Consider the following 27057-nt stretch of genomic DNA (forward strand, 5'->3'; position numbering starts at 1 on the left):
GAGTAAATGATTAGGAGGGACATTTGTTAAATGATTCATATTTGATAACTTTAAATCCCAGGATACACTCATGCATGCAGCTAGCCACTGTCAAATAGAGGCTATAATGTTAAGTGTTTTGTGTTCCTACACTACTTAATTTGGATCAGCAAACACTGCCCCCACAGAGGTTTATATATTTAAATAAAACAAAGTTATTTGATGATGCCACGCTGGATTACTGACACATTCATAAACTACAGGACGTTTTGCCAGTGATGGTGTGGGGAACTCCGGGGAGGTCAAACATGGCTGTAAGTAAAAAGTTAAAAGATGATTCAAATAGGAAAACTGTTGCTTTTGGATGAGAAGAGTTGCAAATACAACTGTAGTGCATCAATTCATAACTAATTAAGCCTGTAATATAATTTTGTGAACTTATATTTATGGATGTGATGTGATATTTGTCAAGCATAACACAGACATATTTTTAAACACTTTGCTGATAAGCAATTTTCATAACAAACAGCACCTTTTTAAAGAGCAAATGGAAAGTCGTGTGCATGTACAATGAAATAGCTAAGCCTGTCAAGATCTCAGTGTGCAGTTGCTAAACCAAAATAAGTGTGGCGGACTGTCTCTGAGCATTTGCAACAGCATGAATATCTAATTTTAGCCTTTGGAAGTCACAGTTTGCTGCATAGAATTTGTGGAGCAGCGGTCTGTCAGTTTGTTTGCTAAGGCTGCTTGTTTGGAAAAAACACACCTATAAGACACGATCTGTCAAAAGCACAGACTATGACGAAGAGTTATTCTTGAAAAGCCCGAGAACACCTGCTGAAACAACATCCCAGAACAATTGCAAGCTCCTCTGTTATAGGTAGGTTATATAAAAAATCTGGGGTATTTCAAAAGGAATCCATCAGGATTCAGGAGCTAGGAGACTGATAACATTTTATTTTTAAACAAGTTATATAGATGTTTGTGTGTGTGTACGCGCATGTATAAGGACAAAATGTCCATGTTGTTCCCAATACAGATCTTAGGACCAATGTTAGAGTTTTTAGAAAATGTTTGAGCCAATTAATTTTGAATGCTTAGTACAAAGCTTTAAAATCAAGACAAACCATTAATCTTTGGTTTTAACAGATAGGCTACAGATTGCGTGTTCTCTTTTTGTCGACGTTACGTGAACGCAGCGCAGGGAGCAGAGCACACGTCAGTAGCAACCAGGAAGTAGCTAGTTAGCTAGCAACGGAGAATGAGCAGCTGAGACTCTGGAATTTTGACAGGTCAGTAACCATTTCCTCAATGAACATTACGCTAGAATATGACCTGACCCCATATTTTATTAGCTGCGGACTAATTAAAGTATTTTTATATTGCCACAGTTGATGGTTATCGCTAAAACTAAAGAGAGCATTACTGGCACTGCTAGCGTGCAGTCTGTAGGCAACGTTGCATTGCCAAGGCATAGTAGAGAGTTACTCATTGTGTTCTGGGTAAAACCGATAAAGGTGATTTCTACTCTCTGTAATGTGAAGACGCTTTGAGTTTAATTTATCAAGACGGTCGCCATGTAAAAACGCGTTTTCTGCTATCATACACCCAGTAAGGTTAACGTTAGCTAGACCGCAAGAAACTCGTATAGGGCTCACAACAGGAACAATGAGGACGAATTGCATCTGATAAATATTATAATCGTTATGGCAAATTTGGTCTTTCTTTTGTTTTAAATTTATTAGGTATACCTGGCTAAAATCAGTGCAGGCCAATTAACCAGCGTGTCATAAATCCTATCTAATCAGCAGGTGCAAATTTATTCTTCAAGTAATGAATTGGTTGCTTTTCATTTCTAAGCAAAAGAAATACAACTAGGCTGTATATGTGTATGTGTGTGTATCTGTGGCCAGTTATTTTATGTTGTGGTGACATGAACCTGTTTACACAGTCACACTAGGGGAATTCCACGTCCTTATAGGTACAAAAACCAAGTTACCAAAATGTAAATTGTTAAATTTGAGAGTGATGACTTGGTTTAAAGTTAGGGTGATATTAGGTTAGGGGTCAGGATTAGGATTATCCAAGTAGTGGTTATGGTTAAGGTTGGAGTGAGTCTCCAGGAAATGAATAGAAGTCAATGTAATGTACCCTGAACTGATGGAAACACAATGTGTGTGTGTGTATTGCAGCACAAAAATACTAAAGTAAGTTGGAGGTAATTTAAAACAGTGTCACCATTACCATGGGCAGGTCATGAGACAAAGTCATCCTGGGTACAGATGTCAAAGCCCCCACTTCCCCCACATATGAGCAAGACCCACAGACGGAAAGAAGCACAAGTTATTTTGTGCCTCTTCATGGTCATTTTATATAGTTTGTACTTGTTATCTATTTATTTCAGTTAGTTTTGTTTTTACTCTGTGTTCATAAATACCAACCCCCCTCACAAGGGGGTTGGAGCCAATTCCAGCTGACATTGGGTGAGAGGTGGGGTACAACGTGGACGGGCCGCCAGTCTATCACAGAAAATGATACTAATACCTTCAAATGTCTTCCTGCTCCCTTGTCTCCAGCTTCAGAAGGGAAGGATGGGCAGACAGAGGAAGAGGGTGGTGACTGGTGAAGCTGTTCCCCTTCCAAGGAAAGATGAGAAGCCTTCTGTATTTCACCGCAAGGAGAAGAAAAAGAAAACTGATATTGGCAGAGTCTTCATCAACATCTCCATTGGCCTTTGCATATTCAGCCTGATCTGGTTCTTTTATGCCCTCTACATGCGGTCCAGCCTGGCCAAACGGGTGGTGACCCTGCACCCTTCACCTCCTGTCCTGGATGCCCATAGCAGTAGTGCCAAGGTTTCCCCAGAGAGGTTCTGGGGTTCATACAGGCCTCAGGTATACTTTGGCATGAAAACCAGGAGTCCCAAGTCAATTGTGACAGGTACAGCTACACATTCAGAGTCAAGCTGGAGCTGATAAACACATTTGTGTTGGGATGGATAAGTTTTCACATTGAGATGTGACATTTTTGTAATATTGTACTAATGCGACATAACTTGGTAGGATATGAGTAGATCACACTGAAATCTACACATATCACATGCAGATACCACATTCCTATGAGTCAGTCAATAATTAATGACAATGCGTTGCTGATAAAAGTTGTACATATAGAGACCAGGCAGTTGTTTGTCTGTTTTGTAGATAACTACTTTTCACTGTCAGAATCACACTAATGCTGGGGTTTTCAACCAGTGGTCAGCAGCCCCATGGTGGTCCATGAAGGCATTGGAGGTGGTCCCCTGGCCATGCAATCAATAATGCAGTTTTACTCTATTTTGAAATATGTTTCCATTTATTACATATTGTTTTTGAATAAAATGCAAAGATGTAATATTTAGAAAAGCCAAGGTGATTTTCAGTATTTAAATTGTGTTCATTTGGTCAATCCACCCCACAACAGTGGTCCTTAGGTTACTTCTTAGCCAGGATGATGGACCATGGGTCACAATTAGTTGAAAACCCATGCACTATTCTCTGAAATAGTTGCAAAAATACTGCCTAATTTCTGCTTCAGAGCATATTTTTCCTTATCTTCAATGTTTAATTACACTAGACTGTGGATAGGGTGGGAATTGAGGCCAAATACACACCATATTCAAGTAAAATTTGGTTGATCAATATTGTTAGTTGACAACACAAGGTGTACTATATTTTCTTGTGCTGAGTATGCAACAATAATTATGCACTGCTGTCCTGAAAACCCAGTTTGCTGGTGTCTTACTGCTTGTAGCCAGTGAGTTTTAGAAATGACTTTTTATGTGAAATAGTTCACTAGTTTTTATTTTTCACATTATGTACAATATATGTGCATCCTTTGTACTGTATAACCTAGTAATTACTTTCATTGTTGTATTTCCCCAGGCATGATGTGGATGCGTCAGTTTTCTGACGTGGACGTAAACTTGAGGCACACTTGTGAGCAGGGGGATCATTTGCAAAGTTATGGCTGGCTGATGCATGATGGCATCAACTTTGGTGTCCAGGAAATCCTGGACAGTGATTTCGCTCTAATCACAGAGTTTGTGAAGAGGATAGGTGGAGACCATGGAGGAGACTGGACCTGGAGGATCACTGCCAAGCAGCATGTGAGTACTAACTTTGTTTGATCGGTTCCACTGTATGTTGTGACTTTCCCTTAAATGCACCAAACAATTATGTTTAATAATTAATGGTGATATGTAATGTTTTCTTTCCATAAAGAGCTCCGCCCCTCAAGCGCCAGTCATCTCCCTGATGTTTTACACAGCAGCAGACACACAGGGGTCCCTGCAGGCTCACGTGGAAGAGGGAAAACGCCTGGCATCCATCACTGGTTTCTCAGAGGAGCTTGGAAACTTTAAGATCACCTTCAGAAAGCCTGTTACTGGGGGATTATCCACCACAAAATATGCCAGGTAAATGTAAAAATAAAAGAGTGAATGGTAAAGTCAGCAGCACTTTAAGAAATGATTTTGATCAGGAAAGGTGGAAGGAAAATAATGTATAATGAGTGTCCATGTGAAATTCTATTGGGATTAAAGAAAATCAGATAAGTCACTTGATAATTAGGGATTATCAACGGCATGCTTTGCGGTGCTGATTGAAATTGTTCACTTATCAATCAGTGAGGGTAGGAAAAGCCTTTTGTACATAGATGGCATTTGATGGAAAGGCAAGAAGAAATGCTTATAATGTATAGCAGTGATGATAAAAGATTTGTGGTAAGTTGCAGTGTGACTAAAGATCACATCTTTTAATGCAGAAAAGCATAATTTGACTGACAGAGGTCTGTTTGCACCTCTAGAGAGTCCCAGAATCAGTCCTTTTAGACACTGGATGATGCTCTGTAGTAATAACACGCTGGACCTGTGATCCTACATTACTACCAGGGTAGAGAAATGCAACCACTAGATGGCAGCAAAAAGCAGGATTTTCAACCTTTGTTTGATCACTTTGTTAATCCCAATTATTTCTCTGTGCTTTGCTTCCTCGGCCTGGACTGGTCTAGCACAGTTGTCAGTTAATCGGTGAAGATGTTTATTCAACTTCAGATAGAATTGTTATTGCAGTATTTGTTGTAGTGAGTGGATCAAGACTTTCTGCTATCTCTTTGCTACCAACGTTCACTGGGGACACCAATATTTCACACTTTTATGAAGACCAGTATAGCAAAATAGAATGGTACAGTATGCTCTGGTAGAAATGAAAAGAATTGAATGACCTATGATTTATGGTAGGCAGATGGACGATGAAGTGGGGGCTTGAAGTTTGATCTTACTGAATCAGTTGCTAAATGTATGAGTCATCAGTACCACATATGACTGGAAAAGACTATGATACCATACCGTACGCTAAGGGTACCTAAACATATGTAGCTTGTGCAGTTAAGACCGCTACGCCACTTTGAAGCTTTGCGTAACTTCTCATATGTCATAGATTTGAGGACATAGGACAGTTAATAATAGCCTCTTATTTTTTCAGTTACAACTATCTTCAGACAGTGTCTCCTGGTTTGGATAAGCTGACTGACATTGTGAAGCACAGTCTGAACCGCAGGTTTGTCTACAGCCTTCCCTCTGGTGAGAAGAGGCATTACATTGCTGTAGACACCTACAAGCCTCCCCACCACCAAAACCATCAGAAACCCGCTGACACAAGGAAAGAGAGTGACTTTGTAGTTCATCAAGTGACCATCCAGACACCATTCCAAATCGAAGTTCTGTTTGAGTCTGGGAGCTTTCACGATCGTCCTAACCAGCTTGTTGGCTCAATCATGACTCAGGAACTGGAGAAGAGGAAAGCTGAGTTTGACACAAGGTTTGAGAAGACGTTTGGACTTGAGAGCAAAGGTTTTAGCCAGGCCCATATTAAATTTGCCAAGGCAGCACTCAGCAACATGTTGGGTGGGATGGGCTACTTCTATGGCCAGTCGGTGGTGCAGTCAGTCTATAACGAGTACCCACTCCTGTACCCTGACGGTGCTTTATTCACTGCCGTACCATCACGCTCTTTCTTCCCCAGAGGATTCCTTTGGGATGAGGGCTTTCACCAGCTGCTGCTGAGTAAGTGGGATCCTCAGGTGACAAGGGAGGCTATTTCCCACTGGATAGACTTAATGAACATAGAGGGCTGGATCCCCCGTGAGCAGATCCTGGGAGATGAGGCTCGCAGTAAGGTCCCAGCTGAGTTTGTGGTTCAGCGGAATGAGAACGCCAACCCACCGACACTTTTTTTAGCTCTTCAGGAGCTCAATGAACAGCTTTCTGCTGATCCAGACAAAGCGGCATATCAAATGACCTTGCCTTTCCTCCGACGGCTTTTCCCCAGACTGAAAACCTGGTTTGACTGGTACAATACCACACAGAGTGGGCCCATACCCAACTCTTACCGCTGGCGTGGACGGGACAAGGACACCAATCTGTTCCTCAATCCTAAAACCCTGACTTCTGGATTGGATGACTATCCTCGAGCATCACACCCCTCAGAACATGAGCGGCATGTGGATTTACACTGCTGGATGGCCTTGTCCTCAGGTATCATGGCTAGTGTAGCTCGGCTTCTAGGTGAGCCTCACCAGGACTATGAACTCACTCACCAAGTCCTCAGCAACAACAGCCTGCTGAATGAGCTCCACTGGTCAGAACAACTCCGTGCGTTTAGTGACTACGGTAACCACACCCAATCTGTGTCCTTGCAGCAGGAGAAGGTGTACGTACCTCCTGGACAACCTCGTCATCAGTTCCCTGTGGCTCGCCTTGTGCGCTCGGTCCGCAGGGCCCCCAAGCTGCAGTATGTTAATGCTTTTGGTTATGTTAGCTTGTTCCCCTTCTTACTGCACATCCTTCAGCCTGACACACCTAAACTAGAATATATCCTCCGTGACATGAGAGACTCCAGTAAGCTGTGGACACCCTACGGCCTGCGCTCACTCTCCAAGGCCGATCCCCTGTATATGAAGCGAAACACAGAGCATGATGCCCCCTACTGGAGAGGCCCAGTATGGATTAACATCAACTATTTGGCAGTGAGAGCCCTTCACCACTACAGCAACATAGAAGGGCCGTACAAAGAGAAGGCAGCTGCTCTTTATGAGGAACTCAGGACTAACATTATCAATAATGTTTATAAGCAATATGTTGAAACAGGGTATATCTGGGAACAGTACAATGACAGCACTGGCAGGGGCCAAGGCAGCCACCCCTTCACTGGCTGGTCAGCACTGACAGTATTAATGATGGCTGAACGGTACTGATACTGTAGATTTAGTCTTGTGTTTCCTGAGATACTGGCCTTTGTTTTCTGGATGTGACTGAAACAACAACACGATCGGGTTTTAAGGCGTGGGAGTGTGTATTGCCAGGTTTATTTCCAGCTCAAAATAAATGTGGAAATGTGATCAGATATAACTAATCTTCAATTAACATCACAGGTTTCATACAGGTATTCTTTGAAGGGCAATTAAGTGCAGCTCCCCTGCCTTTGCTGCATGCGGAGCCAAACACTGTCTAGTGCTTCAGTTGTACTTGAGATGCCTTTTAATCAATGAAATCATATTCCTGACAGCTTCACACACCCGCACCTTCACTGCTTCATACTGCAGTCTTTAATATAGAAAATGAAAATGTTTTTCTTTAACATGCTTGGAATGGGTGGTCCCCCTCTCTGCAGGGTTCACACTTTCACGCTAGATACGAGGACAGTTTTAAATGAGCTGTTATCAGGTTTGTCACAAAATTAACAAGTTGCGCTTTCACTTGACAAATAAGGACCATGACCTTTAAATTGTGCCATTTTCTCTTTAAATATCATATGTACTTAATTCTCTGTCTTAATCATTTTGATATTTGTTTTATCTCAGTCTTTTAGAAAAAGTTCTATAAAGTCTTTCTCAACATTTATAAAATTACTGCTTCTAAAAGCAGCTGTATTTTGTACACAACCCGTGGTTTGACTGGCAGGGAATACAACTTTGACTGTGACATCAGGCTTGTTTTGTTAAAAACAATAAACGGCTTACTTTTTTTTTTGTGCGTGTGTATTTCATTTCCTTTTTTTTTTTTTTTTTTGATAATGGTGTGTTGTTCCCATTGATAGAAGCAAATTACTAATAGATCTAAGCCGACAGGTAAGTCTCTGCCTGAAATGCAAGAGACAGAATATGACCTCCCATCTCTGCCCTTACATTTGAGTGTGGTTGTTATGGCTCAGACCCTGACACGCTTTCACATTCTGAGCTTGTAATTGGTGATTTCTGAATACAAGATCTATCTATCCATCTATCTATTTTTGCTCTCGGCTGCTTTTGAATCTCTCACAAGTAAAACAGACCTCTCAATAACTGTCCTTGCTAACAGTGTTGATTAGTCCGTGTCCTTTATTAATGTAAACAACTGTGACGAGAAGTGCATTTAACTTTATTTTTAATATGGAACTTATTAATACAACTGTTGGTTGCTTCATGTTACACCACATACGTACTGTACAGTGTATATGGTAAACGCACATCAGTCTACATGAGTAGTTTTTGAACGTATACACGTTATGTTTATATCTTGGGTTAGTACAGGTGTTGATATTTCCAGTAGATTAACTTTGACCATGACAGTAAAGAGCCAGGGTATAATCTCATACTCTGTGTACAGCCTTAGAACTAGCAATTTGACAGATTCTCTTGCAATAACTAATTAGCCAAAACTGTGGCTTGCTCCAGCTCTAGATATTGAAAGAATATGTGTCCCTATTTAGTTTTGTATTGAAATTAGAGGATTATTTTTATTTGCTTTGTGTTAATGATGCCTCTCATGTTCAGCACAGATGTCAGAACTCTTCGGCCAATCAAAGCAGACAGTAGGTTCGACCTTACAGCCAGCCATGGGTGGATTACCGGGCATGGGCCCAATGGCCCGAGAGCTCAGGGGGCCCTGGGCCAGTGACTGTATTTCTTGTTTGAAAGTCATACACCGGGCAGCATGATGGAGCAGTGGTTAGCTCTGTCACCTCACAGCAAGAAGGTTCTGCGTTAGATAATGAATGGATGGAAGTCATACACCTCAGTTAAAAGACCATAAATAGATGAAAAGTGACCAAAAACAGATTCAAAATGACCACAGAGGCGCTACAAAGAGACACACAACTACCATAAAGAGATGCAGAACAACTATAAAAACAAATGGCAGATGGTACAGATGTTAGCTACAGTACTGTATATAGGAGGGGTGGGGGCGCCTTTTACCTTTGTGGGCCCAGAGGCCCATTTTCTTATAATCCATCCATAAGTGAAGCAGCCTGGTCCTCTTTCTTTTGACAGGTAGTACATTCAAAGGCCCCTAGCTGACGTCAGTCTGCTGCAACTTCTTTCTTTCTTGTTTTTTTTTTTTTTTTTATTTTGATTTGATTTGATTTAGTATTTTTGGTTTGGCTTGGTGCTTAATTAGCTTACATCAAAAGGCATGGAGTGTACATATAGCGGATGGCAAATTCTTTTCACTCCTTGACATATGCAGGCATAGAGTCACACACCGGGGCATACAGTGGCAATGTTCTTATTAATACTTTGACACTGGCAGTGAGAGCACTGGCTCGCAGTCGGTGTGCATGACCACCGGGTTCCAGCCTCTAGACTTTTATGAATCCTTTGAATGGGCTAGATGTGCAGTTGTATAGCTGAAGGCTTAGCATGGTGCATTAAGGTTGCATGGCTAAAAATAGTGCCTTTATCAGTTAGCAGAACAGGCTGCAAAGCCACAGATTGGTAGTCTCACCACATTTATCAGAAGATGCAGTATGTCCCTCCATTTGTCTGTTGAAGAAAACTGTAGATACTATAAATTACCAGCAATATGAATAAATACTAGCTTGGTGACTGTGTGCATCTTGCAAATCGATCTTTTAGCATGACCCCCCCCAACGCTGTTAAATGTTTTCTTGATTGAATTGTTTTGAGATTGGATCTCGGAATCTAACTATGATGTGTAAATGTGCAATGATTGCCTTCTGGCTCAGTTGTAGGGGAGACAAGCTTATCATGTGACCCTTTGACTTGTTAACGCAAAGCAGGGTATCAAGGGATTTGGACACAGATGAGCCATATCCTCTGCCTTTTGCTGCTTCTCTCAGAGGAAATGGATTCCACATCCCCTCAATGCAACTACAGTTGAAAATGCATTTATTTCTTTGAAGAGTGCGGACAATCTGTGTGACTAAAGCACTCACTGCGCAATCCATCCCCCTCACCCAAGACCCTTTTTTCACAGTGAGATGGGATAATAGCCAAACAGCATCGGAACTAACTAATGTGTCTGCATAATAAACAGATGAGTCAGGGAGTACTCATTTGCATATCATTCTAACCTTATCAGAGCTTCTATATAGTTAATATTTTGTGATTGCCGACTACCTGCGAATTGGCTAGTGAGTGCGGTGCACATGGAGTGAATGCTGTGTCCAAACGGCTGCTGCTCAGTGTTGAAATAGAATATTTTTATGATGGAAAATATTATGGATCTGCAGAGTAATTAAAGTTGTCTAATAGTCACTAGAAATACCCCCCTGTAGCTCTGACTGCTGTGTTGAATGTAATTACTGGGAACTTATGCTAGAGGGAGCTAATTAATAAGGCATTTGTGAGTGGAAAAGAGGCTTTTTGAATACAGCTTAGCTATCATTTTACTTACAATGGAGAGCTACTTAGAATTAAAGCAGTATAAGTGGATAATTATGCTAATGGCTCAATTTGGATCTAAGATATGGTGGCAGGCTGTATTTCTAGGTGATCACTGCTCCTGAATTACAGCAGCTCTCACACAGGTTTTATATGCGTATGTGGGCTTGTATGTTCATATGATCTCACTGGAGATGTGAGATGTTTTGTCCTGAGGCCTCACGATAATATCTTTGTGTTGTGTGTTCTCCTCTGACCCAACTTATTTGCCTCCCATACAAATAAACAAGACTTCGAACTCCTGGTTTCTGTGACGTACTGTATGCATTTGCATGTGTATTCCTTGAGCCTCATGGCTCTGAAGTGTTTCATGTGTCATTTTGTGATGGAACTCCAGCTTTGACATCACTGCCCTCCAAGGACAGTGTAATAGTTTGTTACAGTTTGTCCTCCCCGGCATTACAACAGCAAGCCTTCCTCTCTCTGTTTAATTCTGCTGCCATTGGCATCATCATTCACACTGGCCTAATTGCTGTTTATACTTCATGTCTTTCTGTAAAACACCCTCCAGGATCCAGCATCTCCAGTTCTCTGTACCCCACCTTTGCCCCTTGAAGCTTGCTGTTGAGCACCAACTCAGCCAACATAGGTCTATGTATGTTATGTAAGTCCCACTATAAATAGGTTTACCCGGGATCTTTTGTCTTTACCTGATTCGCTCTTAGCCCAACAGTTTTTATTTCTGGAGAGAGCTGTGGAAGCTAGTGCAATGTAGAGCTGGCCGTTTCCATAGTTACTTTTGTTAGCTGCAAGCTCTTAAAATTCTTCATCTGTTTCCTCACATGTCTGCTGTTAGCTATTTGTTTGAATCTGTTTGCACTGCATGTCCCCGTAATGACTGTATGTGCATCAATAAAGCAGCGATGGAAACAGTGGTTTCCAATTATTAACGTTCGTATCTTTTTATACATGTTGTGGTGTCACTGGATGGAAGAAAGAGCAACAAATAGAAATCAGTGTGGGTGCAGATGAGTCAGACACTAGAATATGTAGACCTATTAACTTCTGCTGGTCAAAAGTACACGCAATTAGTCCGATGCTGCGTGATAGTGATTTTGTGTAGTGGATGTTATTGAGTTAGAGGCTAAGGGGATTGTTGTTGTATCTGGTAAAACAAATAACCTATATATTTTCAGTTTGTCGTAATTAGGGCTACTTCACCTGCTATCAGGTCAGTAGCTATCTGTGAGTGAAGGAATTCTTTAGTTTGCATGCAAGCATTTCTTGAATCAGTTGTGGATTAATATAAAGGCTGTTCTGCTTCACAGATTTCTCCTGAAAATGTGTAAGCAGTTAGGTAACAGCAGGTACAGTAGCTGGATCAGACCCAAGAATTGGACTGTCAGAGTGCTGCAAGGATGGATCCAACAGAGAAGAGGACAAGGTGGAAGCCATGTGAGTGCAGTGTGTGTGGAGGAGTCTGGGGCCATGGTTAAAGAAACACTAGGGCATTCCACAATCACAGTTGGAGAGCTGAATATGATTCTCACCCATCCCTGTTGTAGAACCAAAGAGTACAGGCGGCTGGGGACCAAAGTGGGCGAGTATGAAAGTATTTTTGGATTGCACGGGAAACCTGCCACACCAACAGCAGCAGCAGCATCGGGGTCTGGTACCGGGCTTTCCTAACCCACTCCCACTCTCAGGAGAGAAACGTTCCTTCAAAAGAAGAACCACGCTTCCGCTGCTTTTATATTTCTTAGTTTCGCTATGTTTCTTTCAATTGCCCAGCATTTGAATGTTGATGTAGTATATATAACTATGCAAAGCTCACCATGACAGAGAGAGAGAAGGGGAGAGAAAATAACGAACTTGGCAGCTGAGGCGAGTATCTTGTATTTATAGAAAGTCGTGTTTCCGGCAGAGGTTTCTGTGGTTTTAGCACTCCCAATCCATTTTTGCGGTGTCTTACAGGCCCTATTGTATCCAGGTTTAGATTGAAGATGTTCCCTCATCTAGCGCCTTGGGGGTACATTTGACTGTGAGACATGTCAGAATGTGATTTCAGGGAAGCAGATGGATTTCTCCAGCTCCTGTGCAACCTTATGTAGGATTGCTCCAAAAATCTGTTTTGCATCCACAAGCTTAAACAGGCATTAGTCAAAAGTACCACACTGCATTTTAGGCTGTATTTGCATATTGTTATTATATGGATGCAGTGCTTTGGCCTACCTTTTTTTTTTATGTATTTGTCTTATAGATTCAGTACAGTGCTTCTTGTATTACCTCCCAGATCAGGGTTTAAATGCTTTTTGCTTCACAGCAATGGCAGCCTCTGTATCTCAGTGGATTTCCTGGTATGGATCAGGTTCTTCTATTATTTACTCTCAAACAGTGTGGGTTACATAGCTGGTTGACAGGATGCCAAGGCACTGAGATGTTGAGGAGCTACTGTACATCAACTGAGATATATTTTATTTTGCAGTAAGAACAGTAATACAAAATGGTTATCTCTTATACTGTTAATTAGTAATGTGGATGTGACACCACAAACAGCCAACACTTCAAATCTTATAATCTTGAGAAAAAAATCTGGCCTGGGTTTTAAATTGTCAATCAAAAAATCTATCAATCATCATCCATGGATGAACAGAAACTGGCAGCTAATTTTGATTAATGGGTGAAAGTCCCTACCATATCCGATTTGGCTTAAACCAGAATTCCAATGTGCTTTTCAGAACAAAAGCAATAATGAGTAACGGTAGCAAATGATGACTGGTTTTGGCAGCATTACTGGTCTCATCCATTGTGAGTTTAAAATCTAAATTCTAAAACTAACATGTATAAAACCCAAATTATGTTTAAAATCCACTGATGTGCATTAATTTCAACATCTCGACTGCTGCACAGTTTTACAAATTGAGCAAGTCAGAGCATGTAGATATGTCTGAAGCAGAATGATGCAGGATCTTGTTAAAACTAATAATTTTATTTTTATACAGTATGTTGTTTGTGATTGTGTTTCAGAAAGGCCCAGTGCAATAAATTCTCTTTTTCCTAATGCACATTCCTTTTTCTTTTTTGGTTTTCTCAGTCTTGTGCACTCGCTGCCTTACAGAAAAACATTGTACACATTGAGAGTGACTGTACCAGACTCAAATTCCTCATGTGTCCAACACACCTGGCCAGTAAATCTGATTCTGGTTCTAAATTTTGAGCCGAAATAAAATAAACTAAAAAATAGAACAGACATTACAGTCCACCTCATCCTTCATCTTGCGGGTGGTGATCTCAGAGGGCAGTCACTCCTCACTGCCTCTTCAACTCTATCAGGCACCCACCTGCAAGCAAAACTCCCACACCTTGTCCAGGAGTGAACCTGAAAATAACATGGACGGGGGGTTGCATATACTGTACAGTATAAAGAAAAGTATTTTCCTTCCCTTGGTGCACAAAGCTTTCACTTCGGTTATAAAAGTACTATAAGGCATTGCACACACAATCAATAAAGCAGGAGTAATGCAATCAAAACATTATCAACAGAGATTTTTTTTGTCAGTTTAAATGCAAGCCGCTGTAGGTACACTAGTTGTCATGACATTGATGTTCTTTAGCATGTAGAGACTAGGCTGCTTTGCAAAATACAGGGTTTATTACTTAAACATTTGCTGTGTTTTTGGAGCATTTTCAGCATCATGGCTCCAGGTCAGCCTGTAAGTTGGACCACCACTTTTGTCCAGGCTGAAACATTATTGGATGAATTGTCATGAAATATCGTCAAGGTCTCCAGATGACGAATCCTAATGACTTATGACCAGTTGACTGCAAGACCTTAACTCTCAACCTCAGCTGTTCCAAATGTTTGCATGCTAATAGGTAAAATAAGATGGTGAAAATGGTATAAACGTTATAGCTGCTTAACATGAGTTTGTTGACATTGTCAGCATCTTAACATGCTGATGTTAGCATTTAGGAGAACCCCACTCTTAGTCTTAGATATGCATTAAGATATATATGAATTAAATCCATATGTGCTTTGGCAAATTATTTGGAATTTCAGAAAGACAGCAGCACAGTTGTTAGCACTGTCGTCTTACAGCAAGAAGGTTCTGGGTTCACACCTTCGAACGGCTGTGGGCTTTCTGTGTCAGACTCTGCATGTTCTTCCTGTTCCTGCTCCAGTTTCCTCCCACAGTCCAAAAACATGCAGGTTCAGTCAGGTTAACTGGCAACTCTAAATTACTGGTAGGTGAGTGAATGTGAGCGTATAACTCTGTGTGTTCTCCTCGTGTCTGTCTGGCTACCTGTCCCTTCCTCTCGCTTGTTGTAATTAAGTAATGACATGTAGATAGATTTTATTTGTTACCTTATGTAGACAGGAAAATAAATACAGTGGTCACTGACTAAAGGCAAATTACAAGTTGAGCCTATTTTAGGTCCGGATTATATTAAAGCATGTTTCACTTCTACTTTACGGAACCTATTTATTCATTGCCAAGACATCCTTTCATTTAAGCAACATTTCATCTTCTTTCTATAGCCAACACTTTGAGCCTCTTTTGAAGGCAATATTCTTATTCAAACATTGAAGCAACTTTGTATTGCTCTACATTTTTTTTTTCTCTACCTAACAGGCGGTTCTCCAAGAAGCAGGAGCCTTTTGTCTCACAGTACTCAGATGTGACGGCATAAAACAAAGGCTTTCATTTTAACTTTCATCAATATGGAGTTACCCTGGTGCTATAATGTCAGTAAGTGCTAACATTACATAAATCCATTACTTAGTCCCTGTGCTGTGGCATTTGATGGAGGAGAGAGGTTAGCCACACTGCAGTTATCATAACAGCATCCAGTGATTTGAACTCTGTGTGATCAGATTGGTTTTAATAGACTCTGGATGACTTGGAGGCAGTTCCTCAGAGCTAAGCATCTCTGGGCCTAGAATTAGAGTGCACATCTGAGGTGAGAACGGTTTGTTCCGGAGAATGTCACTGCTGCACTGAAAGAGCTTATACGCTATTATCATACACTACCTTAAAAAGATGACAGGGTAGCGACTCGGGGATCCTTTGATCCATTTTCCACCGCTCATTATTGAAGGAAATAACAAAAATTGAGTAGACTAATATAAGCAGGCTGTTTATAAGTCTAATAATCTCTTTGCATTTGCAGTAGACACAATATATTTTATCACATATAGCCCACAAGCTTTCTTACAGTTAGTTAATGCTGTCCATAACAAAGCACACTCAGATACTATTAAAATGCCCTGAGATCTGAGCTAACAGGAACCCTTTCATGACATTTCAAAATAAGAATAAAATCCTGTGGTTATTGACAAAATGCTGCCTGTAGTGGTGTGAAGGATGTTATTTTCTGGTTTTGGTCCACTCACCTCATAACATTTTTGCCAGTGTACAGCCATGTACCCTTGTTACAGGTTTCATGGCTATAGTGAGACATCCAGAGTGATTTTATCTTTTCAGATAGTTTCATTTGAATTGAGGCTTGAAGCAATAAAATTGTACAGCACTGAATGAAAAAATGAAAGCTTATAGAAAGGTCTGAAGAACAAGCACAATTTTAGGGGAGTCCTGGCAGCACAGTGATCAAGATGCATACCATGGTTTTGCAGTGTCTCTTAGTTCTGGCTGTGAAGCTTTGTCTTTGTTTTACTGTACAGTATGTTATCTTTCCTTTCTCCTTCCCCTTCTTGACTGTTTACTGTTTAAGAAAGGCTACAATGCCAATATGCTGTATACACTTGGTGTCCACTTTATTATGTAGACATGTACAGTATATACAATCCAGCACAACTGAGCTCCTGTTGATTTTTCTTTTTGATGTTCATGATGCTCAGTTTTTGACAGTGTTCTAGAAGTGTAAATTAAATTACATGATATAGTGTTTAGACCATAGTTAGTTGTGGTGTTCTACTTGATTGCATTGAACAAACAGGGGTTTTTAATTTTCTGTTCTGTTCATTATGTGAATAGGAAAGACAAAAAAAAATGTAGATTACAACTGTACTTTTTATTGTATTTACTTGCACACTGTTGCTAAACTACTGATTTTTATGGACTGCATGTGACTTGCCTCTTCATAACATTGAAAAAAAAACATCTTAACATAACCAAAAAACTCAAAAACTAATCAAACCATAAATGTACCTTTGCATATTGCTAATAATAATTGCATAACTGCAAACAACAGGGCCCCTACTTATGTTGTATCATTATGCTTCTGTTGACCACTGCTTCTGTAGAAAGAAATACACCATAGCATTAAGGCAAATCATAGAATAATCTGTATTCTCTGGGGTGTGATTGGATTGATTTCATGTATATATATATATATATATATATATAAATAAGAAGCCATTCACATGAATACTGGACTGCATGAACCATTCAGTGCAAAGCAAAGGGTTTGTGTGCTGCCAGTTCTTGTGTGATTATACGGCTGAATGCTGCACCGTCGCTATCCATGGTCCTGAACATCCAACCGGTGCAAGAGGTCTGCTGCAGACTGCGAAGTTCTATGAAAGAGTATCGACGTTTTGTAATAGGAAGTGTGACCACGGCGTGCACTCGGCAACAGATGCGAAACAGAAAAAATGCTTTGGGGGTTGAAATGTCATGTGAACAGTTGGGTTCAACCACTGAACACCTCAGGGGTGATATCGACTCCCTTCAATGCTTTTAAAGGCCAAGGGTTCGTTTAGACTGGGCTTTGCAGTTATTCGCCCCTGATGGTGTAAGCAACCACAATTTTCAGGGCCACGAGAGGAAGTGAATTTGTGGAAGTAAATCTAAGCAGTGGAGTGTCTGAAAGAGGTGTTCAGCTTAACTACGGAAACCACCTAGGCCATGCAGTCTGGCTGGCCCACAATGAGGCGGATATAGAGGGAGGCGTCAGGGGAGACATTGGCTGAACTGGCCAGAAGACTTGTAGTCTTAAACTAATTAGTGTTTACATTAAAGATAATATTGCGGACTCAGACTTGGGCAAGTTGTGTATTATCTGTTCAGGGTTCTTGCAGTTTTGCTTGGAATCCTATAGACCTAATTAGTGGTGTTTGATTTTTGCTTTTGTACTCTAAAATTGTTGTTTCACTTAATAACATTTGTTGCAGTAGCTTTAATTAGCTATTAAGCGTCCTTGAATCACACAACAGTGTCGGCTGCCAGGTCTACAAAGAGCTAGTCCTACCTGTCAGGCAAAACAAAAACATCTTGCATGTTTTTATCTATTCCATCGCAAATATCATTGATTGTTATGTTTTCTGATATTTTTCCCTCCATCACTATTATTTTATAGCACATACAGTGTGTAGTGTGTAATATTTATGAACCTACAATATCTTTCTTAGACCTGTTATAGGCTAAAGCGCTGTGTTTTCACATTGTAGGCATATAGACCAGTACCTTACTATGAAAACTATATTTTTTCATAGCCTAAACCTGGTTATAGTAGTGATATAACAAACGTAGAGGAAACTATTCTGTTAAAGGGTTTGGTTCTGGTGTAGGCTACTGTGTCCTGAGTAGCCTACAGCTGTGCCATTTATGGAATATATAAATCCTGAAATAGCATAGTAGTAATAATAATATAAAACAAAATCTCTTTTAGTTGCCACTTCTCTCGAAATGCTCTTATTTCCTATTCTAAACCCTACGTGACAGTTTAGGCCTATGTGCCACATTTCTCGTTACGTTACCTTCCTCACACCCGCTCAAAAGGCGCTTTCTTACTTCCAAAAACTCGGATACAAAGTCAGTTAAACAACGCTGGTGTCCACTTTTTTGGTGTCCACTTTTTTCTGCCATGTCTTGTCTCTACCAGCATGAGAGGGGCGGCCAAAGCTAATCGACGGATGGAGGTATGCTGTTTGAGATGATTCACATGCAGAGTGATGTTTTGGGAGGTGGAAGGCTGGAGAGGAGGCTACTGACTTCATGTTTTCAGATTAGCTTTACTTTATTGTCCCGTTATAATAGAAATGATGAGTCGTTAATGTGTACAGAAATGCCATCATTACAACGTTTTACCTCTCAGCACTGGTCGCCACTTGTTGCAACGTCAGACTCCGTCTCTCCAGTATGGGAGGGGGAGGGAGGGGGGACTCCGTCACATCCTCTGTCCATATATGGGCATGAAGTTTACACGCAGCGGGGAATCCTCTCACTGGAGCTGATGAATGGGGAGGAGGGCTGAGGGAGCTGCCAAAGTGTATATAAGGAGAGAGAGGGGAAGTCGCTGATGTGAAATCCACAGCAAGCAAATACCCAGCGAGGAGCAGAGACGAAAAGGAATACCTTTAATTGCTTTTTACACCTTTTGACACAGACCACTTTGGATCATTTGTTGAAAACCATCAAAAGGGGGGTTGAAAGAAAACGGTCATCTCCATAATTTGTTTTACATTTTCCCCTCTTACCTTTTTCCCTGGGAAAGACGGGCTTCTAAGTGCAGCATTATGTTGAACAATATGGATTTGAACGCGAAAGATTCTTTTTATCCTCAGTTTGAAAATTGCAACAGTTCTTCCCTGGGAATGGAAAACAGCGCGCGGAAAGATAACCAGGAGGTGTATGTCGATGCAGAGCGAGGGGTACCTGCCCAGTTTGGCCACGGTGAGTTCGCATCTTTGCACAGTCGATAAATTGTACATGCATGAGGATTTAAACGTGTTAAATATGAGCACCATGGGAATCAGACGCTTTTTGTGCAGTCTTGTATATCAAGGCATCTTTTAGCCTAAAGGTATTCCTGTTGCCCAAATCAAAATACGCATGGATGTTTATGTAACGTTGATGTCCTTTCTCGTTTAATTTGCACTGATTCTCAAATAGCTATATAACACTGGCAATAACAAAGTTTTCTCTCCCTCTCTAATTCAACAGAAGGAGCCCCTGCAACCCTCAAAACCGAAGCTTCCAACTCGGAATTTGCTTTTAACCCCTGCGAGTGCCCAAAAGACACCTACACCCCCTCCTCCCTCTCCTACTCTGGCAGTTTCTATGTTGAGGCATCTCAGGGAGCGCCGTGCAGTACCGAAACACTCCTCAATATGATCACTGAGATCGTGGGTATATCTACGCTGCCGCTCTCAGAAGTGCAACAGAGCAGCAACAGTCGGGTAACTTATCCATCCCCTGCGCCAATGGACAATGGCAATTTTGGAGACCCCGGCGTCAAGAGGCAGTCCTACACCTGCTCCGGGCCTACACCTCCTGTATACTCTCCGAACCAGACAAGATATGCAGATGATCAGGCCGGCAGCCAAGCCCATGACCCGTCCACTTCCCATCTCAGTTTCGGTTCTTCCCGAGGTCCAAACCAGAAGAAGGCTGAACCAAAGTCAGAGGCCGCTTCTTTCCCTGTTGTGGTCAAGAATGAGTTTGAAAGCAACTGCTACGAGTGGGGAACATTTAATAAGTCGGACTGTTTGGAGACAAGTTTCCAGACAGAAACCTTCCCGATGTCAAGCGATTTCCCCCCTGACCAGCAAATGGATGTAAAGGAACTTTTAGACACGTTCCCCCCAATTTGCCCCAACCCAGAGATTGAGTTTAAAGTGGAGGGGGGTATCAAACAGGAACCGTGTTTCTCTGACACCTGTTCTCAGAGCTATTCCAGTCCTTTGTACAATAATTACCTCCCACCGCCACCGATGGGCCTCTCCTCTAACCTGAAAGCCTTCCCTGAACCACCACAGCCATCTAATCAGTGTGATTCCCTATACACATCGCCAGCTTTACCGAGCACCATAGACTCCATTCTGTACTCTTCCTTGTTGCCAGATTCCTTTGCCCAAAGTTACACTACCCGTGCAACGAAGCCCCCCAGGGCCAGGAAGAGCCCCGCCGCCTCTCACGGCCCAGCCAAAGAGAAACCCTTCACCTGCCCCATGGAGAGCTGCGACCGGCGATTCTCTCGCTCGGACGAGCTCAACCGACACATCCGCATCCACACAGGCCACAAACCATTCCAGTGCCGCATTTGTTTGCGCAGTTTCAGCCGTAGTGATCACCTTACCACCCACACCAGGACTCACACCGGAGAGAAGCCGTTTTCCTGCGACGTGTGCGGCAAACGGTTTGCCCGGAGCGACGAGAGGAAACGGCATGGTCGCGTACACCTGAAACAGAAGGAGAAAATGGAAATAAAGCCACAGGTAACCGCTGCTGCGTGGCCATTCGCTCTTCCCGAGGGGATTTGAAGACAAGGCCATGTGCCCACACATACAAAAATTAGGATCTTTCCGTCTTGGAAGATAAGCCAGCTGACTACAAGTTGATGTCTGAGTTGGTTTGACCGGCAAGCTAATGCCTGACATAAGAATATTTAGCGAATATTGCAGTTTTTTTGATAAGCAGAAGGGGAGAAAGAGGTCTGCTTCGGCCTTACTGCCAGCTGCTGATGCTGCTGACTTTATCCAAGGATGCATACATTATAAAAGTCGGTAAAAGACCAACAGTGACTTGTTGCTGTTACTGTCATTAGAGCCAAACCTCTCTGCTGCGGCATTGCATGACTGCTGTTCAGCACCTCGTCATCTGGACAGCTCCAACCTCCAGTCCGCCTCTGGATGGATTGCACTTACAGATTATTAATATCTCCATTTAAGATTATTATTTTCTGCTTTTAGCATTCTTAGAGCAATGGGTTTGAACTATGTTTCTTAAAATGCATGTTTATGTCAGTGTTTATTTCCTTTAACTGGAATATCAACCACTGTCGAAGTACTCCTTCACTCCACAGTGAGGGCTATTGAATGAATGTAGGCTAACATATTTATGGCTTTGACCATAAAGCTGTCCATCTTTGATCAAATTTAGTGTTTGTTTAACTTCTTATCATTTGGCTGTCAGTGTTTTTGTCATTGGTCTTTGTGTTGTGTTACAATTGTTTGGATTATTACAATTGTGAAAGATATATTATAAATGGGAAATAAATATATTTGTATTACTGTACTTCTTTGTATTTTTATAGATAACTGTATATTTTACATCTATCACATTTGAGTGTCATTTCTAAGGTGAAATGTATTATAAATCATTAATAATGTCTTGGTTTTTTGAGGGCTAATGTTTAGTAACCTAATATTTTAAATGTTACAGTTTGATATCAGAAACAGTTTCGCACTTCATTCCATTGTTGGTATGATAAGAGGTATTTCACTGAACTGCTGATCTAGACTCAAAAGAGACCAGAATGTACACTAGTTGTGGTATGGCTTTTCAACAAAAATGATTTTACTATATGTACAGAAGTATATTTAATCAAGCTAGAAACGACTAGCAAACCATATAAACATTGCTTTTGAGTAATCAGGTAGCACACATTGCTGCGAGGTTGTGCGGACTTTACCTTGGGGATAAAATGGTTTTGACAAACTGGTATCTTTTACTGGAGATGGTGTCTGCTGAAATGTTCACAAAAAACAATCTTCAGAGTTTGGTGAAATTGTCACCAACAGGATACTGCAAAAAAAAAAGAAAATAATAATAATTTAACTCGCCTTAAGTTATATTAACTGTTCAAGTAAAGATTTTGTACATACACAGTTTCTACAATGCTTTAAATTAATATTGATGTTGGTATTTTTATGAAAACTTTATGAACAAAATAAACATTTTCTGGAAACTGCAGGTTTCTTGTGCATGATTTAGAATGATCAAAACTACTATTTTCCCAGCCATTTGTCACTTTCATTCAGTGTTAAGACCCCCCACTGGAGCATTCAGAGGAGCGTGTCGCTGCCCAAAATACACATCATAACAGGCCACCTGTGGCACCACACTGTAGCCCTAACATTAGACATCACAGTTCTCCCCTGTGACTCACAAGGCTTTTGACTCTAACACATTACAGTTAAAAGCTTATTACTCAGTGCTGTGATTCTGAATCCCCTCAAATTCAAAGATCAGTTTTCTCATGATGTAAATGTGGAGATGAACAGCATGAACGCCGTGATAATCTCAACAGGAAACCTGTTAAACAGGACATTTTCTTGCCATGTAAGTAAGATGATCTGCTGCACTCAGTTCATTCATTCCTTTATTCATTCACTGATCCATTTTTGCAATAAAAGGATATTAATTTTCACTCAATTGCTGAATGTGATTATGGTCTATTATCATGTATTTATTTCCTCTCAAAGAATGATGGTACTGAAGTCTCCTCTTGTCAAAACTGTCTGTATAGTCTTATACATGCAGGTAATTGTCTCCATGCTGAAACATCTCTATTAGAATTTAAGAAAAAGACTTGCTTGCCATTGCTTCTTTTTGTGATGGTGAGGAGATTTTCTACATTTGTATGTTACTTAATCACAACAGAACCAAATGGTGCTGCATTTTTATATAAAGTAGTAAACACAGCACCTTTAGCACAGTACTAGTTATGTTTAAGATACAGAAATGTTATGGGACCATTTATAGTGCAATGTGTACATGCAAGAGATCTGAGGGAGAAGACTGTTGTGTGAGTCTTAGTGTACTTAAAATATATCAAGATGTTTGTGTTCAGTGTATCTTTCCATGATGCCAAGATCTTACAATCTGTCATTGCAAACCATGCAGGCATGTATTACCGGGGACTTCACGATAGCATGTAAGACATGCATGTGTCCATGACGCAGTTGGCTGGCAGAACACCGCTTTGCTTGCCCACAGCAATGCGTAAGTGCCTGCGTTATCTGTAGCTGACAAACATACTGTAGCAGTGTGAAAATGCAAGCTGCCACATGGAGCACTGTGAATAGTATGTACCCATCCTCTCCTGTCCATCACTCATCATCACTTACAATAGCACATGGCTCATTCCGCATCAACATGCACTCCCTTATCCATGTTGTTTTAGTGGTAAACATGGTCCAGTGATGGATAGTTGAGGTTTTGAATTGCAGTGATGTACAGTCACAGTGACCATTATCCAGACACTTGAAGACTGAAGAGCTATTGAACTCTGGCCAGTGATGGAATTTCTGCATTTGTGCGTTTGGAAGCTCAAATTCACATTTGCATACTGTAGATGGCCCTTGATATATCTACAGCTCATACTCACATATATCTATGCGAGTATGGTTTCAACTGTGTTGTCTTTATAAAATACATTTATCATGTTGCAAACCTCCCTAACTCATGCTTTGATACAGACATAAATCAGTTCTTTTCCACTGACTGACATTTAGTTTTTTTTTTTTTTTTTTTTACTCCTCTAGATATGCATAATTGCTGAAGCCATTAAGTAATTGTGCAAGGAGGACACATGAGAACCATGCTTTCTCAGAATGTGGACCTCTGCTGTGAATGGTAGCGCATAAAGTCCATTAAATCCTTGCCAGGGTATTACTAATGCAAACATGTTAACATTAGGGCTGTTGCAGTGGAGTTTTATTCAAGGCAGTGTTTGTGTGTGACTAACATATTCCATATGCAACCAGGAACAAAACCATGAACAAGGGTGTCTGCACTTGTTCATTGTCTCACCCAGTTAATTGCTTGATGTAGGATTGCTTCTGGATAAGCCAACAGAACTAGTTATCTGCTGTACCAAATGAATACCTTGGTTCAGGATTTTTTTTAAAAATCCTTAAAAATGACAGTGAAGGATTAGATGGGCCCATAGTCTGAGGATAATTGTCACAGCAGAATGATATATACTTGCATGTTCATTACTTGGAAGCACAAGCTTTCTCTTTCTTCAGACCGGTGCACAAAAGTTTGTTTTTCCTCCATAATCTATTTGTCTGTCTAAAATTTCTTTCGTGTCATACACAAGCCAGTGTTTGCTTCCAGCTGATCTATAATATATAGGCTGTTAAGTGAAGCCTGTTGCCTTCCTCAGTATCAAGTACATCCACATCTGTGATGCCATTAAATGTCTGAAGTCTTTCTTAAGAGGGACAAGTACAGCCCCAGTCGTCTCTGAAGAGCCTAACATCCCTTTTGTCCATGCTTGAACTCCAAACAATCCTACCTCTACAACAATAATCCAATAATGACTTTCAGAATGTATAAAAATGAATTTATTTGCTTATATGAAGGATCAGAGGCAGTTTCAGTGGTTCACGCTTCAGGTATCAGGTCACCTCAAGTACCTATTAATAATCACAGTCCTACTTGAGACGGTCTATATGGCCACACATTCTCGTTCGCTTGTGGATTGATCTATTGTGGGGTAATCACCACATAATTTTATGCGCACCTTTAAAATGTGCACTGGGGCCTGACATGGTCCTTGGGGTGGGCTCAGTAATCAAGGTGCATAATCGCATGGCGGTAATGGCAATCAGGCTTAGCAGATTAATTCGTCAGATCATACATCAACCCGTCAGTTCTGTATCTGATCATGAAGAAGCGTGTAGGTGGTCTGGAGAGTGCAGGTGATTAAAAAGAAGAGAACCATTGCAAAGAGAAGGGGCTCGTTATGCAAACATTTTAAAGTGCCTAATTCTTTTCATTGTTCTAGCTCCCAAATTCTTCATTTGTATTACTGATCAGGTGAAGACCGAGAAGAGAACATTTTCCATGCTCCTTCATAAATGACAAGTGAACTATAGGGTCAAGGAGTCCAGTCTACCATGTTCATCCTGTGTACAACATCTCTATGGTAACTAAATTAGAGTATATGCTGTATCTAATGTGAATGGAGGACAGTGAACATATCGAAGCCAGCTGAAGGAAAATTTATAGCTACCCTTGGAAGATTCAAGGTTTGAGCCCATACCACACTGCTGCAGCACTGCGGTACAGCTGTGTGTATATAGTGAAGCAACCTCCATGAATCAAGTCAGTGCAAATAATAATTTGATTCCATACACATTTTAGCCTCACAACCTTATATTAATTTCACTTTAACCCACTGATCTGAAATCCCAGAGTGCTGTATGCTTGTTGTTTTTGGGTTTGTGCAGGAACAGGGCGGTAGCTTATAACGTAGCATAAATAATCAAAATCTGCTTTACAATAAATCAAATGACTACTTGTAATGTGAAATGGGTCAGTCGAACAGATGAACCCAGAAAACCATCACCTGACTCTATTGTTCCCCTCAACTCTAAGGAGTGTTTTAGCATCTTTAAACTCATTGTTACTCATTCCAGTTTATAACTTTGCTGTTTTGGTTTACCCTCAGTCTTTTTGTACAGTGCAGAGTAGAGATGTTTTCAGCAAAAAAAGTTGTAAAATCCCACTGTACCCTCCCTACCCCGCACCAACTGGCAGACAAAGATAGCGGCTAGATGGTGAACACAATGGAGTAGGCAGCTCAAGAGTAGGTAGTTCTGCTTCTGAAGTTAATGGGGACCAAAACAGAGCTGAAATGTGATTAAATATTGGCCTTACATTTGCCAGGTGACCATAAAGATGGCCATAAAGGAATACTAATGTTGCTTCCTGTCTGCTGGACATGTAAATTGATAATATGTCAGTGTTGTCTTTACATCTTGTTTCGGCTTGAAGAAGGACAAATGAATAAATAAAATAGTGCAGCTTTGTAAAAGACAATTTGATCCTTTAGAGTTCTTTGAGGATAAAAAAGAACATTTCATCAGCTGTTTTCCATCAAGTCAGCTCGCTCATGTTCTTACAGCACAGACCGATTAGCTTCTCTCCACCTCCCTCCATAACAAAGCCAGTCTGACTGTGGTCCAGCCCAGTTCAGACAGCTTTGACAGCAGCTTGTACTTACAACTGGAAGAAATGTTAACCATTAACCTGATCAGCTGGTGGCAGAGTACTGCAGCTTCCTCTAACACTGAATGACCAGTCGTCAGTCATGATATATGTCAGCACCTATGTGCACACACACACACACACACACACACACACACAAATCCTCAACTGTGGTCTCATCACTTTGTTGTTTGAACAAAGGTGAGAATAACCTGTTAATAATGAACTGTCCAGCACACATAATTTGACATGAGTGTAGAAAATAAACTTCAGGTCCATATATAATGTAACATAGCTGAAAGCCTCCTAGATTGACAGTAATGTCTCTGAAGGAAGTTTGTGCTTGTGTAAAAAAAAAAAAAAAATGTCTGTCATGCTATTACTTGTTGAAATATCTAGAAAACCTGCTTGTCACATTAGCATTCAGTCATCTTGCAAAGTGTCTCAAATAGAAAATGTGTAAAAATCCACTAATCTATTTAACATCACCCTATACATACACCTCTGTTAACCCCTCTTCCCATAAAATAAATTATCATATGACCATGTGTCCAGTAGAGCTGGGAGTGATTACTTTAGTGCTTTGACATTTGCAACAGCAGTAATGAGGCATGTCTGTGACAGCTGTGTCGTTACCAGCAGCCTATGTCTTGCCTGTTCGGTTCCGCATTGGGAAGGAGGCAAACTGTGG

The 27057-nt window shown here is 40.9% G+C and overlaps 2 protein-coding genes across 3 annotated transcripts; both read left to right on the forward strand.

The window, feature by feature from the left end:
• The first annotated feature begins 1135 nt into the window (after positions 1 to 1135).
• Positions 1136 to 8061, forward strand: mogs (mannosyl-oligosaccharide glucosidase). 2 transcript variants are annotated; one of them, XM_020602173.1, is made up of 5 exons: positions 1136 to 1271; positions 2556 to 2919; positions 3903 to 4126; positions 4242 to 4435; positions 5502 to 8060. In XM_020602173.1, the coding sequence occupies exons 2-5, from the start codon at positions 2571 to 2573 to the stop codon at positions 7270 to 7272; spliced, it is 2538 nt and encodes an 845-aa protein (XP_020457829.1). In that variant the 5' UTR covers positions 1136 to 1271; positions 2556 to 2570; the 3' UTR covers positions 7273 to 8060. The 2 variants fall into 2 exon arrangements, with proteins under 2 accessions (XP_020457829.1, XP_020457828.1); XM_020602172.1 differs by lacking the exon at positions 1136 to 1271 and adding an exon at positions 1313 to 1496 and having other exon boundaries at positions 5502 to 8061.
• A 10898-nt stretch (positions 8062 to 18959) lies between these two features.
• LOC109961305 (early growth response protein 1-B) lies at positions 18960 to 22183 on the forward strand. The gene is made up of 2 exons (XM_020602005.1): positions 18960 to 19316; positions 19587 to 22183. Exons 1-2 carry the CDS (start codon positions 19160 to 19162, stop codon positions 20903 to 20905), a joined length of 1476 nt encoding a protein of 491 aa, XP_020457661.1. The 5' UTR covers positions 18960 to 19159; the 3' UTR covers positions 20906 to 22183.
• Positions 22184 to 27057: the final 4874 nt, after the last annotated feature.

Source organism: Monopterus albus, unplaced genomic scaffold, assembly GCF_001952655.1.
Source record: "Monopterus albus unplaced genomic scaffold, M_albus_1.0 scaffold54.1, whole genome shotgun sequence".
Classification (NCBI taxonomy): domain Eukaryota; kingdom Metazoa; phylum Chordata; class Actinopteri; order Synbranchiformes; family Synbranchidae; genus Monopterus; species Monopterus albus.

Excerpts from the sequence above, each read along its gene's own strand:
- LOC109961305 (XM_020602005.1), top strand. The coding sequence starts at position 19,160 with ATGTTGAACAATATGGATTTGAACGCGAAAGATTCTTTTTATCCTCAG. Across the intron at positions 19,317-19,586 it reads ACCTGCCCAGTTTGGCCACG|AAGGAGCCCCTGCAACCCTC; the intron begins GTGAGTTCGCAT and ends CTAATTCAACAG.
- mogs (XM_020602172.1), top strand. The coding sequence starts at position 1,374 with ATGGTTATCGCTAAAACTAAAGAGAGCATTACTGGCACTGCTAGCGTG. Across the intron at positions 4,127-4,241 it reads GGATCACTGCCAAGCAGCAT|AGCTCCGCCCCTCAAGCGCC; the intron begins GTGAGTACTAAC and ends CTTTCCATAAAG. Across the intron at positions 4,436-5,501 it reads TCCACCACAAAATATGCCAG|TTACAACTATCTTCAGACAG; the intron begins GTAAATGTAAAA and ends TTATTTTTTCAG.